Source organism: Zootermopsis nevadensis, unplaced genomic scaffold (assembly GCF_977971745.1).
Source record: "Zootermopsis nevadensis isolate Lab colony 2312 unplaced genomic scaffold, Znev_1.0 Znev_ptg000011l, whole genome shotgun sequence".
NCBI classification, from domain to species: domain Eukaryota; kingdom Metazoa; phylum Arthropoda; class Insecta; order Blattodea; family Termopsidae; genus Zootermopsis; species Zootermopsis nevadensis.
Window position 1 is genome coordinate 1,827,794 of NW_028259143.1, and position 27,805 is coordinate 1,855,598.

Consider the following 27,805-nt stretch of genomic DNA (forward strand, 5'->3'; position numbering starts at 1 on the left):
TGTCCTCATTTTATGACTCACGCTCATTTCTTTCAACCTGGAACTACGTGCCAGGTCACTCTAGCAGTTTTAAAACTACGCCCATAATCGCATTTTAGAGAGAGTGAAGAATGTAAAACTGACACCAAGTTAACTGCAACTCCAACACCAGACGTGATGAGCATCGATGTACTCTCAATCTCGAAGTCTCTAGTGATGACCCTCTGTACTGCTAGGTAGACCAGAATGCCAGTGACCACCCATATCATGAGGACAGAAGTCAGCGCTCCCAGAACTTCGGCTCGATGCCAGCCGAAACTCATCACGCGAGTTGGTGGCCGTGATGCAACCCACAGTGCAAACAGTGAGATCATAAAGCTTGCAAAATCAGTGAGTAAGTGCGCTGCATCCGTTGCTATGGCGAGACTCGATGACAGATAACCACCTGCATAAGACCGAGATCACAGTATCTCAGGCACGCCACAGAAAATCATAAAATATATGACGGCTTAACAATAATTTGTCCCACATGTAACACGCATGACAAAATCAATACAAGTAACACGGGGGGCATAAATCAAAGGAGTATACACATTTTCAGAATGCATTATATAATGTTTTACAAAGCTCACTGGTGTACATATTTATTGCAAATACAAATCACATTTGATATGTCTCACTGCATAGAGTCAGGAATTATTTTCCTTTCTAATCTGTTAAAACATTTCAATTCTAAGATATATACCAACTTTTTGCAAAATGAAATGACCAACTTCACGCAGAGAGGCCCGTCTTGAGAAGCCGATAGGTGCTTAGCTAGTCGATAAATCCCCGGCTGTTTAGTGAACCAAAATTTTCATTACTATGTTGAGAAGAGTCCACCATTGGTCCTTATCCTAAGCCAGATGAGACAAGTCAACACTAAAAGATTAATGTGACTTGAAATTTAATATGCTTATCAAATTTAACCTTAATCAGATAAATAATACAGGAACTGAAAGGGAAAACAGAATTTGTGAAGAAGCAATTATATGAACATGACATGTTCTCGAACTTACCGACGACTTCTCCGATCATGAAGACGACACAAAGAATACTGGCGATGATCAGTTTACGTCGCGCCTTTCTGTCTACTGTGGTGGGAATAAACTGATGGCAATGTTCCCCAACTAGAAACAAGCATACAAGACTGACATGTTTTGGGCAGTTCGTCCATTCCATTTTGGTATATTTACCTTTAATATTCTAAGGATGTGCCCTAGTCAGACGGTAATAACTTTTCTTTTTTATGGTTTTACTTTTTTGCATTCATACATTTAAAGCTGGTAAATTATAAAATCTGTACTATAACCTGAAAGCATGATATTTCAACTCCGAATAAATACAACTTCGCTACTACACATATCCTATATGATTTTAAAGGTACTTGTACCATGGCATTACAACCCGTAAGACCAAGATCAATGTCTTCTCCACAATGAGAACCTCGCACAACGTAAATACATATTTCTGAAGGAAATGTACAAACAATTTAAAGAACAAATCTTTACCAATTGTCGCTGTAAAGGGATCCTTCCGCTCGTGGTTAGAAGTTGCGTCGCCATTTATCGGCTGGTCGATGATCTCTGAATCAGACAACACACAACAACCATTCGGCTTTCCATGGATACAGTAGATGACATGCTGAATGGTCGACTGGTTGGTTGAATCAGCCGGAAGACTCCCATATATGACAGACTTCTTCGAAAGTCTGCAACAGAATTAATAACTAAAACCTGAAGGGAAGAAACCACTTGGAAGACCTTGACATAAATGGGAGAATATAAAGACCTATTTTTTGTGTATTAACCATTAATGGACAGAAGGAGTTTAGTCGGCATATACATGTTCAAAGATGGAAATATCTTCATAATGTGCAAAACATTTCAATATTTTTTTTTGCAGTTAACACCTTTTTCTACAACGGACAATTTGGGAGGAACAGAATAGTTTATAAAACCGATATATAAGTTTTTGAACAACATGTTTCTAACTTAAAGAATAAAACGATCTCAGGATTCTCTTGATATTTGGGAGAAATGCAGTGGGACAGGCAGATTTTGGCTGTTACATGTAACTCCCCAAAGGTTTTCTCAATTAAAATTTCATCGACAATTCTCATTTCTCTCACACGTGCCACACGTTAACACCCATTTCATCCTTACTGATGCAACCATCCAAACAATACAAGGTCATGAGTGCATGCACTCAGATTGAACTACATTCAAGATTTCACCTAAAACATTTATCCTAACATTTTTTGTTTCCCACATCCGGGCAAGAGATACAGGTCATTTTAAACTTCTGGATTCAACTACCCTAGTACACATTTTGAAACACTGCACTGTAACTGTTAGAATTAGTCATATCATCAGCCAATTGGGTAGCCACTTACAGTGTTAAACTGCGCTTCTCTTCGGAAGTCATATTTCACTGATAATTATCAACATGAAACAACTTTAATATAAATTAAATCATGCACACGTGTACAGAATACCGTTTAAAATAGTTGCCTCTCACATATATGTACATACTGAAAAAATTTATAGGAAAAAAAAAATATTCAAATTCAAATGGACACTTTAATTCAACGCAGTTTGTGCCACGTACAAAATACATCTGCTAGTAATATATCTATCAACTTCTTTTACAACCATATTAAACCATTGCACACCGCTCTAAAAACATGATAGCATACAAGCGAACAGTGTTTAATCACTGATTACTGAGTCAGTATAAATAACGAGAGGAGATGGGAAGGGAGGATGAGACTGCTTTGGTGCCGTGTGGAGTTGGCAGGTCAAAGTTCAATGTTACAGACAGAATGCTCTTAAATACCTGACCTACACATTTTTCTCACAAAGAAGAATGCAGACAGTATTAATCTCATTCTTTACATCTACATTTAATCCCATATCTACTTATTACTTTATTTAATGATGCTTTCTCAGATGCACAGATTATACAGCAAGAAAAGGGAGAATAATGGAGTAAAAATTATGTCCAATGATTGCAAGTCTGATGAATAATGAACTGGAAAGGATATGGAATGAAGTGGTCATGGCCTAATCAGTACTACCCTAGCATTCAGAGGAAATGAGGAAAACCATGAAAAGACTTAATACAAATGGTTCTAGGCTGAGATTTTAACCCAGGAACTGCAAAATATGTAACAGGAGTACTAACCATTAAACCACAATGATCATTGCATGGGTATAAAACCTTGTCCTTGAAAATACTGAAAGAACACTGGACTACAGATATTTAGGAAGAAAGAGAAGGAGAAATTGGCAAGGCATGTAGCATACATAGTATATAGAAGTAATTCATATATCTTATTCACAACACAGGAAGAAAAGAGGCCACTACAAAGACCTAGGTGTAGATGGGAGAATTATATTTCCACACAACTTACGGAAGTACGATGTGAAGATATGGACTTGATTCATGTCACTCAGGAGAGGCCCAATGTCATGATCTTTTGAATAAATTAATTGACATTTTGGCTCCATAAAACACTGAAAATTTCTTGGTTATCTGAGCGACTTTCTACTCTTCCATGGAAATGGTTAGTAAATACTTCATTTTCTTTAGAGACTTGTATATATAAGAAAGATTTTACAAGACAGCAATAGTATAATCCACAATGTATGTAACTTTTCATCCACTTTTCTAACCATGAAATATGCAAAATTATTCCAACTCCAACCACACCAGTTCCCTGAAAATGTAAAGGATTATGTGGGGCACTGCAAAGTTATTACTGTTTTGTAGTCCTTTCCCCATCTTTAAAATTTCCACACAAGCTTAAATAAGACAGATATGCAAAAGATATCCTGAGCATAAACATAACATTTTGCTATGACAGAGTGTCTTACATAACATAAGTGTAAATGAATTTATAAAACAATTTAAATTATCAGGCTAAACTGGAATGAAGTTTAATGTTTCCCGGATGGTGTAGAGTACTGTGCAATATCCCTAGTTCATGTGTACAAGTTAAAATGCTTCAAACAGTCAAAGTGTTTTCTACAATGAAGTAACTTGCTCATGACTAATCTGCATGATATGCAAGTATGTGACAATCTTATTGCATGGTGCATCATTACAGGAACATGGAAATGGTTATGGTTATGGCCAGTTTGAAGATGCAAACCCTCAATACTTTGAGATAGAATGGAGAAAACTTCATCAAACCTTGTAAGAACAGCAACTGTAGGGCAGATGTGATACTGATGAACTAAACCTACAGAGTTTTTATATTAATCATGGTTAGACTTCTTCAGCAATGGCTCCCAAAGCATGATTAAATGAGCAGTGCTTGTAGTAATACTTACAAATACAAAGAAATATGATGTAACAATAAATAAACTGATAACCCAACATGTTTTTGAAATTCTGACCCATATCACAGCACTGAAGATTCCTTGAGATTCTGCAATCATCCATGGACACACTTACAAACTATATTTGTATCTTACTGACTCCTACAACCCATTACACTTCCTTCTCAGTTAGCAGTACTTCCCTTCATGTATTTGATTAACAATAACTGTCTTGAAACTAGCGTATCCAAACACCAACTTACTTCCAAGTCCAAAATTTGCTTTCGTGTTTTCAAAACAAATTATAGACTGACATGACAACACGAAATATACACTGAAAAAACAGTTAACTGCAGCTCAAAATAAACCTTCATCTGCAACACTACCACACCTCAGTTTTCGTTTACTTACCTTTCCATCTGAACAAATTTGTTTCATTCTTGATTCACTACACACAAACATAATTTACGGCAAAGGCTGAAGTTCTATTCACCCAAAATGAGAAAACATTATACACATAACTTACAGTCCCTATCACAACAACCATTAATATTTATAGTACATAAACAGTATTAACCGACTATTTCTTCCTTCTTCTACACCCCACATTCATTTCTTTGAAAATTCTGTCAAACTGTATCATTTTACTTGCTTCGCAAACACACATTACAGAAACGCGAAAGAAACTTGCACAAGTGAGCAGTGTAGCCAACACACCAATCATATAAGTGATAGAATTCCCAGTAATGTAGAAAATTACCAGCAAGAGAGAAATAACAACGAAATACCAAGGAAAATACAAAGTAGACCTGAACAGAGGGCGTGAGAGTAACAAATTGCGACATTTGTATCGCCATTTACGACCTTGGCAAATGCTTCAGACAAGAAATAACGCCATGTTTAAACAAAATTCAAACTAAATGGATTAACCTAATAGAAAAACACAAACTGACCACACGAATTAAGCTGGATGCATTTCATGAATTTTTCATTGACGCAGCACAACTTAACGTCCACAAAAAAGTATATTTTTACTACGTAATACGTGGAAAAATCAAACAAACGAATGCTTAGAGCAACAAGGTAGGACAGTGAGAACAAATATGCGCCAGGATCACTCTGCAACCTAACTTACACTAAATAAAGCTTACCGAAAGTAGCCGAAACTCCTCTGGTGACTCTTCGCGCGTGTTTCAAAATAAAGAATGGTCAGTTGAATTTATATTAAGTATCAGAAGGATAGAATGCCACATCAGATACGTGCAAAACCGTAATTCAAACGTTCCTCTAAATGTTAAATTTTGCGTGGCAGATGCTCAAAGTCGTGAGGTGGGACGGTGAATACACCAATGCGCAATGACCTACTGCGCAAACCTAACCTAACCTAACCTAACCTAGCCGAAAGTCCCAACCTCGGGTGATGATCGGATGCGCGAAAATCATAATTCGAGAATGGTTAGATGGATTTTCATAAAATTTCACATGGATGGTATGCCACATGAGATTGGTGCAAAACCGTAATTTAAACATTCAAATAAATGCTAATTTTTGCGTGACAGATGCTCAAAGTCGTGAGGTGGGACGGTGAATAAACCAATGCGCAATGACCTACTGCGCAAACCTAACCTAACCTAACCTAACCTTACCTAGCCGAAATGCCCAACCTCGGGTGATGATCGGATGCGCGAAAATCATAATTCGAGAATGGTTAGATGGATTTTCATAAAATTTCACATGAATGGTATGCCACATGAGATTAGTGCAAATCCGTAATTTAAACATTCGAATAAATATTAATTTTTGCGTGACAGAAGCTCAAAGTCGTGAGGTGGGACGGTGAATACACCAATGCGCAATGACCTACTGCGCAAACCTAACCTAACCTAACCTAACCTAGCCGAAAGTCCCAACCTCGGGTAATGATCGGATGCGCGAAAATCATAATTCGAGAATGGTTAGATGGATTTTCATAAAATTTCACATGGATGGTATGCCACATGAGATTAGTGCAAAACCGTAATTTAAACATTCAAATAAATATTAATTTTTGAGTGACAGAAGCTCAAAGTCGTGAGGTGGGACGGTGAATACACCAATGCGCAATGACCTACTGCGCAAACCTAACCTAACCTAACCTAACCTAGCCGAAAGTCCCAACCTCGGGTGATGATCGGATGCGCGAAAATCATAATTCGAGAATGGTTAGATGAATTTTCATAAAATTTCACATGGACGGTATGCCACATGAGATTAATGCAAAACCGTAATTTAAACATTAAAATAAATATTAATTTTTGCGTGACAGAAGTTCAAAGTCGTGAGGTGGGACGGTGAATAAACCAATGCGCAATGACCTACTGCGCAAACCTAACCTAACCTAACCTAACCTAGCCGAAAGTCCCAACCTCGGGTAATGATCGGATGCGCGAAAATCATAATTCGAGAATGGTTAGATGGATTTTCATAAAATTTCACATGGATGGTATGGCACATGAGATTAGTGCAAAACCGTAATTTAAACATTCAAATAAATGTTAATTTTTGCGTGACAGATGCTCAAAGTCGTGAGGTGGGACGGTGCATAAACCAATGCGCAATGGCCTACTGCGCAAACCTAACCTAACCTAACCTAACCTAGCCGAAAGTCCCAACCTCGGGTAATGATCGGATGCGCGAAAATCATAATTCGAGAATGGTTAGATGGATTTTCATAAAATTTCACATGGATGGTATGCCACATGAGATTAGTGCAAAACCGTAATTTAAACATTCAAATAAATATTAATTTTTGCGTGACAGAAGCTCAAAGTCGTGAGGTGGGACGGTGAATAAACCAATGCGCAATGACCTACTGCGCAAACCTAACCTAACCTAACCTAACCTAACCTAACTTAGCCGAAAATCCCAACCTCGGGTGATGATCGGATGCGCGAAAATCATAATTCGAGAATGATTAGATGGATTTTCATGAAATTTCACATAGATGGTATACCACATTGGATTACGGCAAAACCGTAATTTAAACGTTCCTATACATGTTAATTTTTGAGTGACTTATGCTCAAAAACGCGAAGTGGGATGGTGAATACACCAATGCGCAATGACCTACTGCGGAAACCTAACCTAACCTACCTAAGCTAGACGAATATCACCAATCTCGGTTAACGATCGGATGATCGAAAATTATAACTCGAGAATGGTTTGATGGAATATTATGAAATTTTACATGGATAGAATGCCACGGGAGATGAGTGCAAAACTTAATTTAAGTGTTCCTATAAATGATAATTCTTTGCGTGACTAACCCTCAGATAAATAAGCCAATGCGCAATAACCTTCTGCGCAACCAAATCTAACCTAACCTAACGTATCTCAACCTAATCTAACCTTGTCGAAATGAACCCAACCGCCCGGTAATGACCGTATGCACGTAAATGATAACTCGAGATTGGCTGAATGGTTTTTATGAAATCTTTTGAGGATGGTATGCCATATGAGGTTGGTGCTAGACCGTAACTTAAATGATCCTGCAATTAGTAACAATGGCATCACGATTGCTCTAATTCGTAAAATGGGATGTTCTACAAGTTAATGTGCAATGATTCTTTGCGCAACCTAACCCAACCTAAATAGACCTCACCTTGTTGAAACGGAACCAGACTTTCTGCGTCTATGTAGTAAGTGCGTAATGGTTGGATGAATTTCCGTGAAACTTTATAAGAACTATATAATTTGAAATCAATGCAGAGATGTAATTTACAATATCCCATAATTTGTAACACAGTGCGACGAATGCTGAAACGCAGGGTCTAACAGTGAGGATATCACTTTGGCATTATCCTTTGTGCACAAGTGATGACGTCATCGGCGCAAACCAACCGAGCGTAACGTGGCCAAATTTATTCAAACTCTGAAGACAAATTAGAGCACTGCGTGATCACGAACACGGATTTCTGCGCCACTTCTAATTCGTAGCTCGATATACATATATCGAATCGAGAAATGTTTTGAAAATAGTTCTAGTAAAAATAGGAAAATTGATACATCAAGAAACGGTCACTAAAATATTGAATTTTTAAAGGTTCTCTACGTGCAGTTACGTTATAAGGTTGCGTAGAAATAATTGTAGTTTTCGGGATAAACTTAACGGTCGAGCCGTCGTACCCGGCTACTATCTTTTGGACTGATAGGTAGCGCCAGTATAGCTGGCATGTTAAATGTATTTGTCATGTACTAGTCTCTCCCCTCCTCACGTTGACCGCAGTTAGCACTTTCTCTTACAAAGTCATTCATATTCCATCTGTTTATTTGTGCTGATTCAAAAGAAATAAATGGGTTATTTGCAGTGTATTACTAATTGCGAATAATATATTAAATATACTCCGAATAATATTCCTTGGTTCAGTTGTATTTGCCGCGTTTGGAATTTTAACATTGGCTGGCTGACGTCAAAACAAGATAAATGACCCCGGAAATATGCGAAAGGTACATACTTCATTGCGTATCACATGCTAAAAGCTGGTGGCCCGAATTAATCTATCCTTTGTTTTGTTTTGTTTCCCTATTTTTATATAGGCCTAAAGTTCAAATGCAGCCACGGTGGTCTAGCGGTTAGAACGCTGGCCTTGTAATCCTGGGGTCTCGGGTTCGATTCCCGGCGGTGCCCGAATTTATAACTTGTGTTGGGCAAGGCCGTGGTCTAGGCAACACGGAGTTTTCCTCCGTGGCATCCCAATAATTACTCCATTCACACACAGAAGAAGGCAATGGCAAACCACTTCTGGATCATCTGCCAAGAACGTATATGAACAGGTCCCAGTCCGAGAAAAGGATGGAAGGATCCTGTTCATACGGACCTGTCGTCAGACAGAACACTAAATAAATAAATAAAGTTCAAATGGTTTTCTGAAAAACGGCTTCCATGGAGTTCTGTTTTGATCGTATTTGTGAATTTAAATTAAATTTGTTAATGTCGTTTCCACATAATTGTTTATTATGACTTCAATAAATGAGAAAGAATTGAATTTTCCCTTTGAATACCTTTTTTTCCACTCGTGTCCTTCGTTTAATCAACCTAAGAGGTCTAGCAGTTAATGTTCGTCGCTAATAAAATGGAAATTGATCTAATTTCGATTGTGGTTATGGAATTCTTAGATATCTTATGGATTCCGTTATGTTATTGAATCAAGGACTCCCTTGCTATCTGTAAAGTATTATTATTTTAATCGTCACACACGTGTTTAAATTTTCGCTGTTAAGAACGTTTTAGCAGTGAAGTATTAATTTATGTTAATCAAAAAAAAAATACGGCTTGCAATTACGTATAGACAATGTTACAAATTATAGAACTTACCTTATAAATTGGTGTTATTATAAAAACGTATCGTGTTAATTTGTGATATCTGGCACGGAGATATTGTGACATCAACAGACGCTAAACAACAAAATAAATAATTTTTATACAATATAATTCCTTTCGATAAATATGTTGTGTAATTCTATATGTTTTCTCCGCACTATAGTTCATGCACGTGGTTACTGCAGTAAAGTTGGATTCTGGCTTTTTACATAACAAGACGCTACAGTTTTATTTTATTTATTTAGTGTTCTGTCTGACGACAGGTCCATATGAACAGGATCCTTCCATCCTTTTCTCGGACTGGGACCTGTTCATATACGTTCTTGGCAGATGATCCAGAAGTGGTTTGCCATTGCCTTCTTCTGTGTGTGAATGGAGTCATTGTTGAGATGCCACGGAGGAAAACTCCGTGTTGCCTAGACCACGGCCTTGCCCAACACAAGTTATAAATTCGGGCACCGCCGGGAATCGAACCCGAGACCCCAGGATTACAAGGCCAGCGTTCTAACCGCTAGACCACCTCATCTTATTATTATTTAGTGTTCTGTCTGACGACAGGTCCATATGAACAGGATCCTTCCATCCTTTTCTCGGACTGGGACCTGTTCATATACGTTCTTGGCAGATGATCCAGAAGTGGTTTGCCATTGCCTTCTTCTGTGTGTGAATGGAGTAATTGTTGGGATGCCACGGAGGAAAACTCCGTGTTGCCTAGACTACGGCCTTGCCCAACACAAGTTATAAATTCGGGCACCGCCGGGAATCGAACCCGAGACCCCAGGATTACAAGGCCAGCGTTCTAACCGCTAGACCACCGTGGCGTTACGCTACAGTAAGGGATTTTAAATTCGAGGCCCGCCGATTTGTTCTGTGCGGTTCGCGTGTATACATATTTTTGTAATAAACCTACTGTGTTAATTCATGCTAAAGGAAATCCACTACACGGTATTTTCTTCCCCAGAAAATGACAATCTGTATTTAAAACTGTGTCTGACATCCACGCCATGAAGGCGTGTGGATTAGTGGAGATATAACTCCCATCACACATTTTCTTAACTTCGGTACTAGATGGAGGTAAACTGAGATCTTTAGCCGTTGGATTGTAAAACCCATAGGCGTTCTGAAAGCGGTGAATTGATGAAATGATTTGACATTGGCTTAACAACTCTTCAAATGCCCTTTACATAACATAAGACATGATTAATTAACACGCGCTCTGCTCTTGAATACGCCATGTTGGCACCTGCACAGCGTTTGCGCAACTGTCACGAGCAGTGGCCTAGGAACAACGGTGACCTTGACTTGAATGTCAAAGGGGATATTGGTAACGTCCATTACGCGGGTGTACTTCATTCTGATGTCATTTTTGCATGGTATAACGTGTTCATTTCTGGGTTACGTTTTAAATGGCGCATCCTGTATGAGACATGCATTGTCAGTCCGACCCGTGCATTCACATTTGAACTCTCGTTAAAGTGAGAGAGTTGCCTAATTGCACGTCGGTACGTGCTGGTAGTCACGCAGGCCTACTTACGAGTCGTTGGAACACGGGGCCAAGTACCCTGGTAATAAAACGGTAAATGTATAACACTCGTCTTTTTATTATTCCGGGACGTTCTGCAGTTTATTGAGCTGACCTTAGCAACGTGTAGCGAAAGCCAGCGATATCCAGAGTTCCCGGAAGTGTTTTATGTCCCAGGACATTTAATATACTGGTACGCCCTTAATGCACGTATCTTGTGGAATATTTTATATACAGGGTGATTGCACTTGCATTGGCGCTTTTGTTGTTTTATAAATTTTGTTATTCGGATAATATTGCACAGGGTAACTTGTAAGTTATCTTCCTATCGAAATTTTATAAACAATTATTTTCTCCTTTATCCCAGGTACATGTCCAGCAGATTGTAATGACCTTGACTTGAGAACCTGATGAGTATGTGTCACTACACGTGAAGAAATCGCGACGTTCCGTGTTACGTAACCACTAAACGTCTTGTTTGACTTCTATACGTTCTTTGGAGTGGAATGATTAAGACGTGTTTCTGAACTGGTTCAAAGTTCCAAGTACTTTATTTCATCATACCATTTTTATACTTTGTTCATTAAAGAGATAAGAGCTCTCGTAATTAATGATCGTGGTTCAGTCAATGATTACCACAATTATCTTCATAATGCTTATAAACCCTATGAAGCCGAAACTCATCTACATTATGTATAAGAATCCAGTCCGTACCGCGAAGAAAACACAGCGCTTCACCATTACGTAGATCAACTGGTTAACGCTGTTTAAGGAAATAATCGCTGTTTGCACTGGGAATTATACGAAACACAAATACAAAAATGAAGAGTTACTAATTGTTAATATGTTATTTAAGGACGTTGTATCAAATGCTGAAGTTTTGTATCTTAGAATTAAATAGAAACAATGATTATAAATGTTGAATAGGAAGTAATTTTAAGGGCACTAGGCACTACCCAACATTGAGACACGCAGATTCATAATCCTGCTTTCTCTTTTTTTGCATAACTAAAATACCTGACGAACGTAGACCGCGAGTGACAATGAAATTTGAAAGCCAGGAGGGCTGAGGTCACGGAAACATTGGTTAACCACTGCAGTGTTACCAAGGCTAGTCACTCACATGTTCTAGGATCAGTAATTACCGGCGACGTTCCTATATTAACAACTGTCTTATCTATATTTAGCACGTCGTACCAAGCATTCGTCTAGAAAACTTCATTTCAAAGTAGGTTACTAATTAACAACTTTATTTATAGCACAGAAAGTCGTGTTTGCTGCATAAACTACCAGGGACAGCAGTTACCGTAAAAGAGGCACAGATAAGTGTGGGTGTGACGTCACGAAGACGTCGGCTAACAAAATGTATGTCAGAGTTGACCTACATACTATAACGCGGAGATAAGTCGAACAAAGAGTGATCAAGATTCACGAAACCGTATTCTAACATGTTCTATTTATGAGATGATATTGTTGCGTCATATTGTGATGATTATAATTGTTTATTTTAACCGTCTAATCACAATAAAATATTTTATTAAATATTAAAATATCAAAATATTATTACTATAATTAACATTTAATATTTAAAATATTAAAATATTATTACTATAATTAACATTTAATATTTAAAATATTTAAAATATATTAAAATATTTCGATAGAAAGAGCATCATTTTAATATATTTTAATATATTTTAAATATTTTAAATACTAAATGTTAATTATAGTAATAATATTTTAATATTTTAAATATTAAATGTTAATTGTAGTAATAATATTTTGATATTTTAATATTTAATAAAATATTTTATTGTGATTAGACGGTTAAAATAAACAATTATGTTCTATTTAGTAAGAATAATACATCACATAGAAATCAGGAAAAAATGTCATATTAAGCGCTGGAAATGTCAGATCCTTAGCAAAGTTCACAGACATGATCCAAACAATTGTCTCTTTTAACACCGAATGTCGATCGGAATGGTTTCACCAGACCAGACAATGTCGATTTGTTTGGCACGGGATTCGAGAAACGTATCCCCTAAACACATTGTGTCAAGTTAGCAACGAGATACCAGGTAGTTTTAAACAATGAACAATCGATGCATTTGTAAAAAAAATACATTCTTTGCACTTCAATTGTTGAAATATGATGGACTGGCGCGAGCTGGTTATAACATGACGTAACCTGCGTGGGATCTTGTATAATCACAGCGATATTATGTTTATCAATCCAGAAGAAACCATCAATAAATGATTTATTTATTCCGGAACACTGACCAGCTACGAAGTGAAGGCAATCGATCTATCGATCTATCGAGATGCATATGCAAATTACAATAATTCTAGCTCGTCAGTTAAAATGTGGCCCTTAACCTTTGCAAATAGTGCCAGATAAGAGTTGTCTGGGGACAATTACTTTCATAAAAAGAGGTCTCTGTCTTCGCCTTACTTTGGTTATTTTCATACATAATTTTGTGGCTTCCAATCGATAGATTACTTTGTTGGAAAAGTTCGCAACAATACGAATACGACTGTCATTTAAATGATGTGACATGGCTTTTTAAATGAAACAAATAAACGGCTGACACCTAACAATGTCATCCACAGTTTCACGTTCGTGTGGAAACCTGGCAATGACGCTAAATTCTGACGTCAGAGAAAAGTCGTAAAGATATATAACACGAAATTAAAGTAGCCTTTTGTGGTGGTCTTTCTTATAGTTCTACAAAAACAAGGTCGCCATGAGAGAGCAGAACTTAGCAAGATTATTTTTTTTTATCATTTCACTGGTGATAACATTTTTCGGTAATCATTAACCCCTCAAATGGACTTCCTTGAATAAAAATCTAAGTCTCAGAGGTAAGAAATCGAATGATAATGGCTTACATTTCTGAAATTACATCAGATTAAGTAACACTTATTGTACAGTATCGTGCTATGTAAATGCAACACCGCCTACGAAATAAGAATATGACGTTATGTGGACGTCTGCACACCTGTCACACCTGGAGACAGTAAACAACGAATGTGGAAAATCGGTAAATATTTTTCCACAATCTTTTATTACGTCTTATATTTATATCAGTGATGGAATAGATTTCGTGCAAGAAATATAAATACTCCTGTATTTATATTTAAATTAGCAGAAAGGGTCATAAGGAGAAACGATTTATTTGATATTTTTAACCACCTATCCCCTTAGTCCATTCTTCCACAAAACTTTGTTAGCGCAATTGAATAAAATTGCGCTCCCACGAATTAAGACCCTAAGTAATGTTCTTTATTTAAATGTAATAGATCAGAGTTTCGCTGGCGTACCACTAATTATAATTTAACAAATTAAATGTACCAATAACCAAATACGTTCAGGGAAAAACTTATCTATGTTAATATTATCTTTTGATTTTCTTACTTTGTACATTGGCTCGCAGTGGTACGCGTACCATAGGTTGAGAAACGCTGTAATATATATTATTTGAAGTCGCGGCTTGATACATAAGATGATATTAAAAAAAAATTAACATTAAATACTGTAAATAGCATTTATTTGTATTTAATTATTATATGTTTAGTTTCATCATAGAATTTATCAGAACTTTGTCATGATAGGAAATAAGAGGTTACTAAAGATGGTTGTCTTCTGGGTTGTAACCTCCACGCCACTACAATCCAGAAGGCAGCCATCTTCTTACTCAACGTAAATAAGACTTAATATAGTACACATTACTAAAATTTGTTGGCGTCCAAAATCATAGAATTTATGTCATTTTTTCGTAAAAATCTGCATACTGGTTCGAATCTTATTAACCCGGGGCACTAATATGGAAAAAGATGTAAAGGTTTTATAAGAAAATAATTTTTGAAGCTTCGTTTTAAAGTGTTAATCTCCTTATATATTATTCCTAAGACTTTCTTGGCAGATTTCAAAGAAAAATTCGTTCTAAAGCATTCATTTTATGCGAAGAGTGTTAAAGCTTGGTCCTAGCGCGACAGGCCTGTGGAAAATCACGAATTATTCAATTAATACATTTCAGACGCTCTAATACGAATGTTTCGACATCCGAGGTCATGACTGCCTGCCTTTCCAAAGTAACTTACTGTCAATCTTCATAAATCAAATGACAGCCGAGGTGGGGTGTGTCTAATATTTCATCTATTAGAACAAATTGGAATGGGTCACGGCCAAATACATACACGGTTCTCACTTCGTTCTTGATTTGTTTGAGTTTCATTACAGTAGACTCTTTACGTTCACGAGTTTGCGTATCGCGAATTTGTTCGCGGAAAAATTATTGTGCTAATAATATTGGTTCAACGCCGTGTAAGTACCTCGCTCTTTGACGGTCACTCATGCGCAGGCGCACGATGTAACCACAACAGTTCGAAGTATATACGTAGATATCGTGCCGAGCCGAGTGTATTTTAAACTGTATTTTTCGCAGTTTTTAGAATTGTTTTTTTTTTCTCTATGCTCCATCACCCTGGCAACTTTCAGGTAGAAACGTCGAAGTCATCACAATTAATACCAACACAAATTCTTTTCATGTTTATTTATTGTTAACTGAAATCATGTTTCGTGTATGTTTGGTTTCCTAAACCTGTTTTTCCCATAAGGTCTTAACTTCGTGCAACGCGGTTTCGCAGTTACGTCACTATTACTGTTTTCAACAGTTGGAGAGATTTTCCAGTTACTTAAAAGTAATTCATAATCGGTTCACTTATGTGGTCAGCAATACTGAAATAATAGTATCTCAGTACGGATGTGGTTTTAATCTGCACGATAAACTCATTAAATTATAAAATGTTCCCTTCAACTCCATGTAAATAAATAATTAATATTTTCAACTTTCTGACAGTACAATAATTCTTGAAATATAAATTACAGCAAATAATTTTCCCCGCCATAAAATTCCGACAAAGGCAAAAGGTTATCTAGACTGTGACGACTCTGAAGACTTCCACTTTCAAAACAAAATGGCACCGTAACACAGAAATACGTTATTTTTAACTGGGATTTTCATTTCTCACCATGAAACAATTCCTATTTGCCGTGACGTAATTTTAGTTCGAAATAATTCGACGGGCCTTAAACAATAATTTCGTTTTAAATGACTGTCTGACTTATTTAATCACAACAGATGTTAATAATTTTTTTTCAGTTGTTACGTGTGTTTAATATTAATACCAAAAACAACGAATATACATCTAACAATTTTTTAAGTTCTATGGCAAAAGTTTAACAGGAAATTATCTGTGTGCTGAGTCATGTACATTTTCCTTCCTTTCTCCTGGTGTAGAGTTCTTACGAAGAACCGAAGAGGCATTTAAGGACTCTCGTTATTTTCCTACGGACAGACAGACTGTCATAAGGAAATTAACGAGTGCTTTTTGAGATTGTTTTCAAACAGAGCCTGAAAGATTTTTCCTGAGGCTAAAAACACATATTTCAGTCTGACAAATAAACTTGACATCGAAATTAAAAAAAGGAAACTTAAAAGATTATTTTTCACTTCTACAAACAAATATAAACGCGACTCTAGACGCAATTGTCTGCTTAGAAGGCGTCTTCAAAGAGCTAAGAGTCTTTCTTGGCGAGATTTAAACGTGGCAGTGAACATACTTTCTTAAAGGTATTTAGGGTTCCAGCAATTCTCCTTAGTTATATTTTCAAGAAAAATATATGTTTTTCTATTTCAAATTTGTGATTCCTTTCTGAGATCATTTTAACGTCGAACACTTGAAGGGAAAATTTATACTGTAAAATTCGATAAATAACAGCTGTCCCTGACTGACGATCGACTGGGATATCGAACAACACAACACATTGGTTCATTAAAATTATAATAAATGTATAAACAATTATAATTACAATAAAATACATTACATATTCTTAGGGGTCCTTATTTACTGATCATTTTACATTGGGGTTACATTAACCTTACTCTTACAATTCCTGAGGAATGAACATTTAAAGGTTACTCGACGCTGGATCTTACAAATCTTCGTAACTAACGCTGTTTTTGCCGAATGACCCTTCCGTATAGACGTATTTACGTCAAAAAGTGACCTCTTTATCAAATACTTTTAGCAGAATATTACGCAGTTTAACTTATTATGAATTATGTATCCTAATAACATTGTCGTTTGCAGAGTCACCTACTGGCTGACGCTTACATCTACCGTGGCATAATAAGATTTTTTTATTAAAAGCAGAGACAAATTCTTCCAAAGTGATGATTTCAACAGCATAGATATATTTATGACAGTTTAAGATAAGATGATTTGTAAATCTGAACAGCGTACAGTGTTTCGTGAGGTCAGGGAGTTGGTTACATCATATCCTTGGAAATATTGTCAGGCATAAAATTATTTCTTTGTTGAAGAGATTGCTCAGTGTTTGTTATTATAATTATGGCCTTTCAGAATTTGTAGGAGGAATGTTACGTCATTGTGGATGAAAACGAAAAGTAATGAAGGTTAGGTCAGACGTCGTTTTACAAACGACATACGAGTTCCTTCATTCATACTCACGAGATACAAACGGGTTTCTTGAAACCTTGAGTCTATGAGAAAAATGTGTGTGCATTTTTCTATGCTTGAAATAGAACTTCATTCTGCGCTCATTTGAGACGCTGTGAAAACTGCATATTGTAGGTCACCTAGTGAATATTCCGCAAGAGTTCACACCTTAAGTCGGCCGATGTTAACAAAGCGAACCCACATCGGAAAATTTCACTTCTGTAAAACGAAAGAAATCCTAATTATATTTAACTTGAATCCGGGCATCTAACATAATGCAAAAAAAATAATATAATATTGAGATTATCTCCAGCCATCACCTTTTGAAGTCCGAAGTTCTTGGAATTAATATTTAAGAAAATAAAAACCCAACAAGTCGCCATGACAACGATCAGTTGTTTAATGTTGTTCTAAAAACCATATTTATTATTATTTAGTGTTCTGTCTGACGACAGGTCCATATGAACAGGATCCTTCCATCCTTTTCTCGGACTGGGTCCTGTTCATATACGTTCTTGGCAGATGATCCAGAAGTGGTTTGCCATTGCCTTCTTCTGTGTGTGAATGGAGTAATTGTTCGGATGTCACGGAGGAAAACTCCGTGTTGCCTAGACCACGGCCTTGCCCAACACAAGTTATAAATCCGGGCAACGCCGGGAATCGAACCCGAGACCCCCCAGGATTACAAGGCCAGCGTTCTAACCGCTAGACCACCTCATCTTATTATTATTTAGTGTTCTGTCTGACGACAGGTCCATATGAACAGGATCCTTCCATCCTTTTCTCGGACTGGGACCTGTTCATATACGTTCTTGGCAGATGATCCAGAAGTGGTTTGCCATTGCCTTCTTCTGTGTGTGAATGGAGTAATTGTTGGGATGCCACGGAGGAAAACTCCGTGTTGCCTAGACCACGGCCTTGCCCAACACAAGTTATAAATCCGGGCAACGCCGGGAATCGAACCCGAGACCCCCCAGGATTACAAGGCCAGCGTTCTAACCGCTAGACACTCGGTGTACAAAATGCAGATTTATTGCTCGTTGTTAACGGTACGTATAGTTACCACTGGGCTATAAAGTGTTAATCAAAACTGTATCCTAGGTTCATCAAACACAGGCTTATGCCACAAAAAATGCACAGAACGTAAAAAAACTTCTCCATATGAAATTTCTTTACCCCCGACGCGCCTATGACAGGAGTTCTCAACTTGCGGTCAGCGAATATTTTTGAAAAAAAATCGTATCACCCTGTGTGATGAGCGAACACACGCTTTGTTAATGTCAGCAAACACCACAGAAAGTATCGCTGTGAGCTTAACGCTTTCCGGGGCGAGCCGCGTCGACTGTTGAAAGGTATCCAACGTTTCGACAAACACTAGAGTTACCATCTTCAGGATGAATTTACATTCCTTCTCTTTCAGAATATATCAGCTCTGGTCGAAAGCAGGCTTATATTCCGGAGGAGTAAGTAGGGTGGACCACGGCCCAACTCTCATTTACCCGCAGCCTTCAACACCCCCCCCCCCCGCGCTGGGCATATGCACATTAGTAAGTCGGCGTCGGAAATTGTTCCAGCTTTCTAATGACAAAAACCAAATGCGACATTTCAGTTAATACTATTTAAGAATCCAGTCCGTACCGCAAAGAAAACATCACACTTTACCATTACATCGATCGACTGGTTAACGCTGTTTAAGTAAATAATCATAAGTCATAAATACATTACGTGGATTAACGCAGAGCTACTTAACGCTAAAGCAGATGGTACATATAGTTACCATTATGCTTTTAAAACTGGTGATGAGTCCAATCGTGATCTCTCACAGGTGCACAGACAGCTGATGCAACTTGGTAAATATGTACACTTAGCATATGCTAGCCATTTCTTGTTAACGCGTGGCGTCTGTTCACTGCCTTAAATCTGCTGCTGACAAGTCACGTACGCCTTTTTGAAACGCCTTAAACATTCCTCGCTTTGAATCTTCTTTAACGGTATTTTCTCCCCTCTGACAGCTCAGAGGTTTCTATTTCATTCAGTACAAAACTTGTTGGGATACCATAGGGAATCAACAAAGACCCTGACATTAAAATACACACGTCTACCGAACAGAATTGGAATCAAGATCCTACATATTCTGTGAGTCAGTTGGTATCTTAGCAACACAAAACGCTTCAGATAAAGAATCCCACAGCTGACAGCAGTTTTACTCAAATCTCTGCTGTACCAGATTTGTGTTCAAAATCTACAACATTTTCAGATGTCTATTTCTGTTTTATTTTTCCAGATAAGGGTTTCGTAAATTTTTTCAACCACAATTGTGTAATGTGATATCTATTTTCGTCATTTAACAGGGGTAATTTGGTAGCTGTGAACTCGTACTAATAATATACATCGTATCCTTGCGATGTTGATGTTAGCCCGTAGCAAGTATTATCATTATAATGATGATAATGACAGCATCATCTACACTTGGTTTTGACGGATGATTTTAAGATCTCACAACACAACCACGGGGGAGGGGAATCCTCCACGATGACGTCAACCATGGGGGAATCCTCCATGATGACGTCATCACCCAGCCAGACACCCCATTCAGGCACAAACACTCATCTCAGAAAACTATGACGTAATTAAGTACCATTCACAAAGGCGATAGAGGTCATACCCACTCTTACATCCAGCAACGAGGAGTTGAATGTCTGTTAGATTTATTGATTTAGAAACCACGATTCGTGAAAACGACACAAGAGGGTTCAATTGTAAAAACAAACACGTCTATTAAATTAATTTTAACATCAATACATGTGCTAATTTCTGAAATGCTTTTAAAAATTTTCGTGGAGATTAATAACGCACATAAAACTCGCTGAGAGGTGAAACATCAAAGACACAACACGAAGTGGTTGAACGCCCGAGGTTAAGAGACCATTTATGTATCTGATAATGTCTCGTACGGTAATTATTATCGTCAGAGTCAATGACTATTCTGTATATGTTTGCTTTGGTGTATACGACGGCTCTGAGTCAACCAAAGTTTGAACAGCGGAGTTCCTGGGAATACTCCGCCTTCATATAAAGCCTTCTAGATATCCCAATGTCTGCAAAGTGTCCAAGAACTGAATCTTACTGTTAAGTCCTGACAGACAGAAGGAGAATAAAGATGGCTGTCTTGCGGGACTTAGCGTCGTGCAGTCTGATAGACGTTTATCGACGTTTCAGAGGTCATTGCTGCCTCTATCATCAGGGCGATGAGTCTTATCGCTACAACCAAGAACATAGCCATGTTGGTACTCGACCCCGCGCTATAATATAAAATATTATTTAACACGGTTTATATTTGCAAAGCGCCAACTCGATCGAAATTGGGAAATGTATTCACTTTGGTTTTGTATTCCAGGGGGTAAGTTTGTGGATCTGAAGGTCTCGGGTTACAGACCCGGCGTTAGTACCTACGTGACCATAGACATGTTCTCTGGATATCGGACAGGTTGCTACAGATAAAGTAGATTATCATTGCAGACACTCATTCTTACTTATCAAATTGCAGATGGGAATAATGCAGATGAATCTTCTCAGAGCTTATAAATGCTGCTGTCATTAATAGTGTCACGTTGATCCAGATATACTATCTACCAGCAGTTATCACATGTCTGTGCATAATTTTGTAATAGAACTGTACATGCAATTTATAAGGAAGTACTGGCTTACATAGGAGAGTCACAGACCCCTCTAATAAGGTGTTATCTTTATAAAAGTGCATTATTTTGAAGACAATCCACTTTAAAATAAGTTACACATTTTCTGTAGCAAATTATGTCCAAGAACTGTAATATATTTGTACGTACTTATTATTTATTTAATGACGCTGTCAATAAGCGAGACCATATAGCGTTCAATGATATGATAAATAATGAATGGGCTTAAACGCCATGGAATTTGACTTAAGGAACTGAGAATAAACACGAGAAGCCACAATCAGAATAACTGGTCTCCTGGACGAGGTTTTAAGCCAACATCTCCCGAATACCAATAAATAATGCACAAGGGAAAGCTAATATCAAACATCGCCGTGATAACGGAGGCAGAAATTACCTCTGAAACGTTGGTAAATTTTTTACCAGACTACCTGGCGGTAGAACACAGAAGACAGCCATCTTCATACTCACCACCAAATTTCAAATACTAGTAAGGATGGTACTGTCCTGGTTAGTAAACCCCCCAAAGATGGAGACAGTATGTTCCTCTGAAATGTTGGTATCTATCTATAAGTCCACTCATAGTTACTACCAAGAATATTAACATATTCACTGCAGTGATAATCTCCAATCTTGTACAAGTATGTAATTATTTACAACCGTGTTCATGACACAGAAAAATGCATTGGAGATAAGAGAACGCAGACAATTGTCTGTGAGGTGTTAAAGGTGTAAGAATTTTACGCGCGTGCTTAGCAGATAAGATTGTTATTGACGCACGACACCCAGGACGTGCAGAAATGCACGGAAAACTATAACCGAATGGACAATTTATCAGGATTGTAAGGCAAATTACTGCGTCAGATGGATAGCAGGTGTGACTATACACAGAGATGACATACGTTGTGCAGGAGGACTCTCATAGTGCATCCTGGCAAATTTGAAGCACATCTAAGCGCTCATAAACATACAATGAACATCCGCTGACATTTCGACATCTCAATAAAAGCCTGTCCTACATTCATAACAATGCACTGAACCTCACCACAAAGCGAAAAGATTTACAGTTTAAAAATGTTATCAGTTCTTGGATTAAGCCCTCATTGTTTCTGGTTGGACTCTGAGTCCAAAAATTTTATTGGTATCTTCATTATATTTCATAACTTTTGCCTTCGACAAAGTTGTTTTGTTTCTCAAATCTAAAAGTTCTTGACGATGGCGATGAATAAACATTTTTCTTGGATATTATCCATCGTCTAGTAAATATAATATAAAACATAAAACGACGTTTCGGAGATGGGACTCTATCTCCGTCTTCAAGGTTCATACACAGTTGGGCCCACTAGATAGAGCTAATCCCTATCTCCGGACCTCCGGACTGTGTATGAACCTGAAGACGGAGATAGAGTCCCATCTCCGAAACGTCGTTTTATGTTTTATATTTTACTAGACGATGGATAATATCCATGAATTTTTTTTATTAAAATGTTTTGTTTCTATCTATCACGATCGTCTTACCATTCTATGCTACATGACGCGTGAGATTAAGAAACAGTCCATTACAGAGAGCAATAACACAAGATAATCAGAATATATGCAATGTAATTATGACGCAAATAAATCCATTCTTATAACTTAAGAACTTAAGGTGTCTCAGTAATAAAATATAAAAAAAAGAGTTCATAGAACAGACTTACAACGTGCATTATCGTATCACGAAGATACACATTTTATATTGTAGATTATTGTTTTATATTTATTATCTCTTAAGTACGGTCAGCGTATACGTCTGAGTCAGCCATAGCAACCACTTAACTCGATCCACTGATCCTTGAATCTAAACCAAGGCTGAAACTACGCTCATAAATGTTCTCCGGTTAACTACCAACAATTTTACCAAAGCAATGAACACGTCCATCAAAGTGATTCCGTCCAAAAGAATATAAATTCATTTCTGATGATGTACAATCATTCTTCGAAGCATAAAAATTTTGCTCGTACGAATTTTTTTTTAAGTTGGCAAGCTTCCTGTCAACTGTCGAGTAAAATGTAAACGTTGAGAAGTGTGTCGACGTGTTTTAATGGCCACGAAGGACGTCCTTATCCCTCGTCTAAGCAAATTTGCAATATTAGCTCACATATATAAATATTTCAAATTTTACTTCGTTCAATATTTCCTGAAATTTCATCACCTTTTCGCTTATCTAAGCGATTGTCACTTGTCAGGTTAAGAGTTTGCGTGACAAACGCCATGATCCAGGTATATTATCATATTTCATTACGTAATATTTCCAAATATCTGTCATTTTTACAGATAGGGCAGATCTGATTGTAAGTAAAGTCGATCAGCCGAATATGAAACCGCTTATGACCGATGTGTTAAGAACCTTAAAGTGGTTTCCGGTACAGCTAGACTTATTTTTAAAACGTCAAAATGTCTGGTTTCTAGGTTAACGCAAGCTGACAATTACGTTCTAGGCCAGACGTTCCCAAAACTTTTATACCTTGAGCCCCCCCCCTTAAAACATTTCATAAATTTCACTCCCCGAATTTATAACTTGTGTTGGGCAAGGCCGTGGTCTAGGCAACACAGAGTTTTCCTCCGTGGCATCCCAACAATTACTCCATTCACACACAGAAGAAGGCAATGGCAAACCACTTCTGGATCATCTGCCAAGAACGTATATGAACAGGTCCCAGTCCGAGAAAAGGATGGAAGGATCCTGTTCATTTGGACCTGTCCTCAGACAGAACACTAAATAAAAAAATAATAAAATCAGTATACAGCACTGTAAGACAACTAAACTGTCTCAACCAAACAAAGGATGTTAAAAATGTTTCTCCATTACTTACGTCTCAAGATAGGCTGAAATTTTGATACGGACTGTACTTAAATGGGTCGAAATGGATTTCTGAGTCAGACCGATAGAAAGAAAAACATGGATTGAACAACGAAATGTTACTGTCGAGACGTAGATTAAAGTCATCGGACAATGAAATGATTTCGTGGTGTCGTAGATTTTCTAAATAAAACAATTGATGACAGAGGACGAGTTGGAAAAATTGTGGATTTCCCATTTCCTTATTTTGAAGAAAATTACGTGTGTGTGTGGAAATCCTCTCGCAGTTTGCTAAGAAGATGTGTATTGGAACTTACAGTGACGCTGAGCCTTCTTGTTAAAGGTGAAGTACCGGTTCTGTAAACTCAGACCGGTTCTTTCAGGACAAATGGTTTAATTTCTCGAAAACGTCATGTTCTGTCCCTTTGAAAGACCACAGAAAAAATCAGACGTTTAAAATTTATTCTGCTAATTAATAAAAGCTGGGAAATTCCGTGTATCAACCGCCCGTCTAGAAAATTATTTAAAATAGAATTACAAATTACGTAAAATAAAAAAAAATACTATTTAAATGATATTTAGAGGAGCTTTGGTTTCAAACAGTTAGAATTCAAAATTGCTCATACTGACGACATGTCATCATATAAGATTAAAAATATTACAAGAAATGTCGCGGGCCATACAAAGCGCATCGGCGGACCGCGAGTTGATAACCCCCGTTGTATCACTTAATAACACGCGTATTTTTTATCGCATGTTATAGATGGATAGACCAAACGTAGCCCGCAGATACAGTAGGCAAATATTCTTTCAGTCTAAATATACCGTTTGTGACTTAGGTCCTTGTGATCGTAACGCAACATTCTAAAGGATTTCGTATTACTTAAATTACGTCACACGAAGACACTCCCACGTTCCGCAAATATGCTCACAGTTCCTCGTGATGCTTCTAAAATTGGACTTTGCCCCCTCATTCATCGCTGCCTTGAAAGATGCGGCGATCACTTGGCAACGCACGAAACGAGACAATTTTTATATCGCCAGACTATACATCGTGAGTTATCATCTATAACACGTGGCATGTATATTACAAATTCCATACCAGTGACCAATTACCAATATTCAACTAAAAATTATACTAAATTACCCATCAAAAATGGTGGAAAAATCTAAATAAATAAACATAGTCATAAATATTATCCTATACGACAAGAAATTCTTTAAGAGCATTACCATGGCAACAGTTATTATTTACGCATAAAAGGCATACATAATCTGTTACTATAAAATTTCTCATTTATAAACGAATAAAAATCGAGGAGGTCTCATATATAAATTTTTATTTTTTATTTGTAGTGTTCTGTCTGATGACAGGTCCATATGAACAGGATCCTTCCATCCTTTTCTCCGACTGGGACCTGTTCATATACGTTCTTGGCAGATGATCCAGAAGTGGTTTGCCATTGCCTTCTTCTGTGTGTGAATGGAGTAATTGTTGGGATGCCACGGAGGAAAACTCCGTGTTGCCTAGACCACGGCCTTGCCCAACACAAGTTATAAATTCGGGCACCGCCGGGAATCGAACCCGAGACCCCAGGATTACAAGGCCAGCGTTCTAACCGCTACACCACCGTGGCTCCGACCATATATAAATATATATATATATAAATAATCATGTAAAATATTATCATCTTTGTATTCCGAAAGAAAACATTAAAAAAGCATCCATCTTATGGCCTCGGCTAACAGCTTCAACATGTTACAAGTTCTGAATCATCATGGTGATAAATGTGACGCTTAACCGTATTATATACTAAATAATAGTTTCTATAACACTCCAGGGTCTTAAATCATATTTACAATATTATCCTAGACAGTCCCACAATTGACTTCAGCTGGGAACATTCGACTCGACAGGTTTTATGGCCCCCATAGTTTATGGGATCTTCGCTTTTACGAATGCAATGAATTTTCCCCACAAACACTGCTCAATGTTTTATAATACAACAGTAAATAATATTTTGACTTCAAATTACAGAATCTGTAGTGAACAGCTGACAGTTACACAGCTCTTAAAATAAATCCGTATTTTTATTGTACCGGAACCTGTTTATCAGTGCCAACACAAGTCACTGAACCCCACAGTGAAAATTCTCAGTCCAGATCACAGCTTTTTTTTATGTAAAAACATAAGATTCACTTTAATATTATTCCTCCAACTGCTTTCTTGACTGAGGGAGAAAGTCCAAATGACATCGCTTTTGATATCCACTTCGCAGATGACTGCTTCAAGCCCAACCCAGTCCTTTCAGACGAAAGCCAGGATAAAACTCTTAAAATAGGCCACGACCAATTTCTGCCTAGTCTTTTCAAGTCAACAAAACCCATACACACCATTCTACACTAAGTAACTGCTGCAGTTGATACAGAGTCATTAAAAATTTAAGATTTATATTTTCATGAGGGCTCCGAAAAAAATTTATGTTCATTTCTGGGTTTGCTTGGAAGATACAGGGCAAATTCAGTCATTAAATCACCATAGATAAAGCAATTACCTAATTGGCCTTGCAATTATCAATATTACTCCACCATTAGTAACAAAATTCGTGAATAAAATACGTGCTATTTATCTTTCTTATTACGTGGGGAGGATTCCCTCAAACAAAAATTATGACGAAGGTAAGCTGGAAATTTTCAACCCGTTATTGTCGTCCGAATCTAACCAAAATATGGGCAAACTTTTGAGAAATTTTCCAATATCGTATTTGATGAAAATCTCTTTAGTGTAGTTATTACAAACGGAGAGACAAGGCAAGGCTAACTGTGGAGCATCTTTGCAATTTTTAAGAGCGGGCACTTAATTAAAAGTTCAAGAACATTACCTACTTACCTATATTTAAATAAAAAACGTAGCTTTTAATTACCCGATACTTTAGTTCAAGGCCTGTGCACCATCTTCTTATGATCAGTGCAGCTGCACTGGTTTCAATAATATTAATGAGATATTCAATAAAAACATTCTTAATCCATTACGTACATAAATACTCCAAATCAACCGTAGACCGGAACAAAGAAATTTCTTATCGCAGTGTTCTTAATTCTACTAAAAGAAGAGAAAATTCCAGCGGAAGAAAAGAGGATGTCCATTGCTAGACCAAGATTAGATAATTATATACGATAATAATATGTGATAATTTCTTATGTACAAAACAAATATAATTAAGAAAAATGAGAATTTTAATGTACACAATTTAAAAAAAATAAGCAAGCAGAGAGTTACACGTACTCTCATTTTATTATTCTGGGTTCTGACACCGTGTAGTCTTGTAAGTGGTTAGCACTGTTTCGGAGAAACATACCGCTTCCATCTTCAGGGTCTCAACCCTTTGACTTTAATATGTACGTCTGCACGGTGATTCTCCTCATCCGCTCCAGGCAAAAATTAATACTGTGCATAAAATAATTAATACGTTTTTCTCGCACATCCTCTCCAATTATAATTATAATATTTCGTAATTTTA

The 27,805-nt window shown here is 37.2% G+C and overlaps 1 protein-coding gene across 3 annotated transcripts in view; it reads right to left on the minus strand.

Annotated features, from left to right (window-relative positions):
• The window catches only part of LOC110827995 (proton-coupled zinc antiporter SLC30A2), a 36,109-nt gene that overhangs the window by 4,580 nt on the left and 3,724 nt on the right, over window positions 1–27,805 (minus strand). The window contains exons 1-4 of one of the 3 annotated variants that reach the window (XM_022060222.2): window positions 4,755–5,054; window positions 1,530–1,729; window positions 1,038–1,148; window positions 124–424 (exon numbers count right to left, since the gene is read on the minus strand). In XM_022060222.2, coding sequence (XP_021915914.1) covers window positions 124–424; window positions 1,038–1,148; window positions 1,530–1,729; window positions 4,755–4,762 — 620 coding nt within the window. In that variant the 5' untranslated portion in view covers window positions 4,763–5,054. Of the gene's footprint in view, window positions 1–123; window positions 425–1,037; window positions 1,149–1,529; window positions 1,730–2,413; window positions 2,751–4,754; window positions 5,055–27,805 lie in introns of those variants that run through there. The other 2 variants (XM_022060221.2, XM_022060223.2) reach the window with 2 other exon arrangements.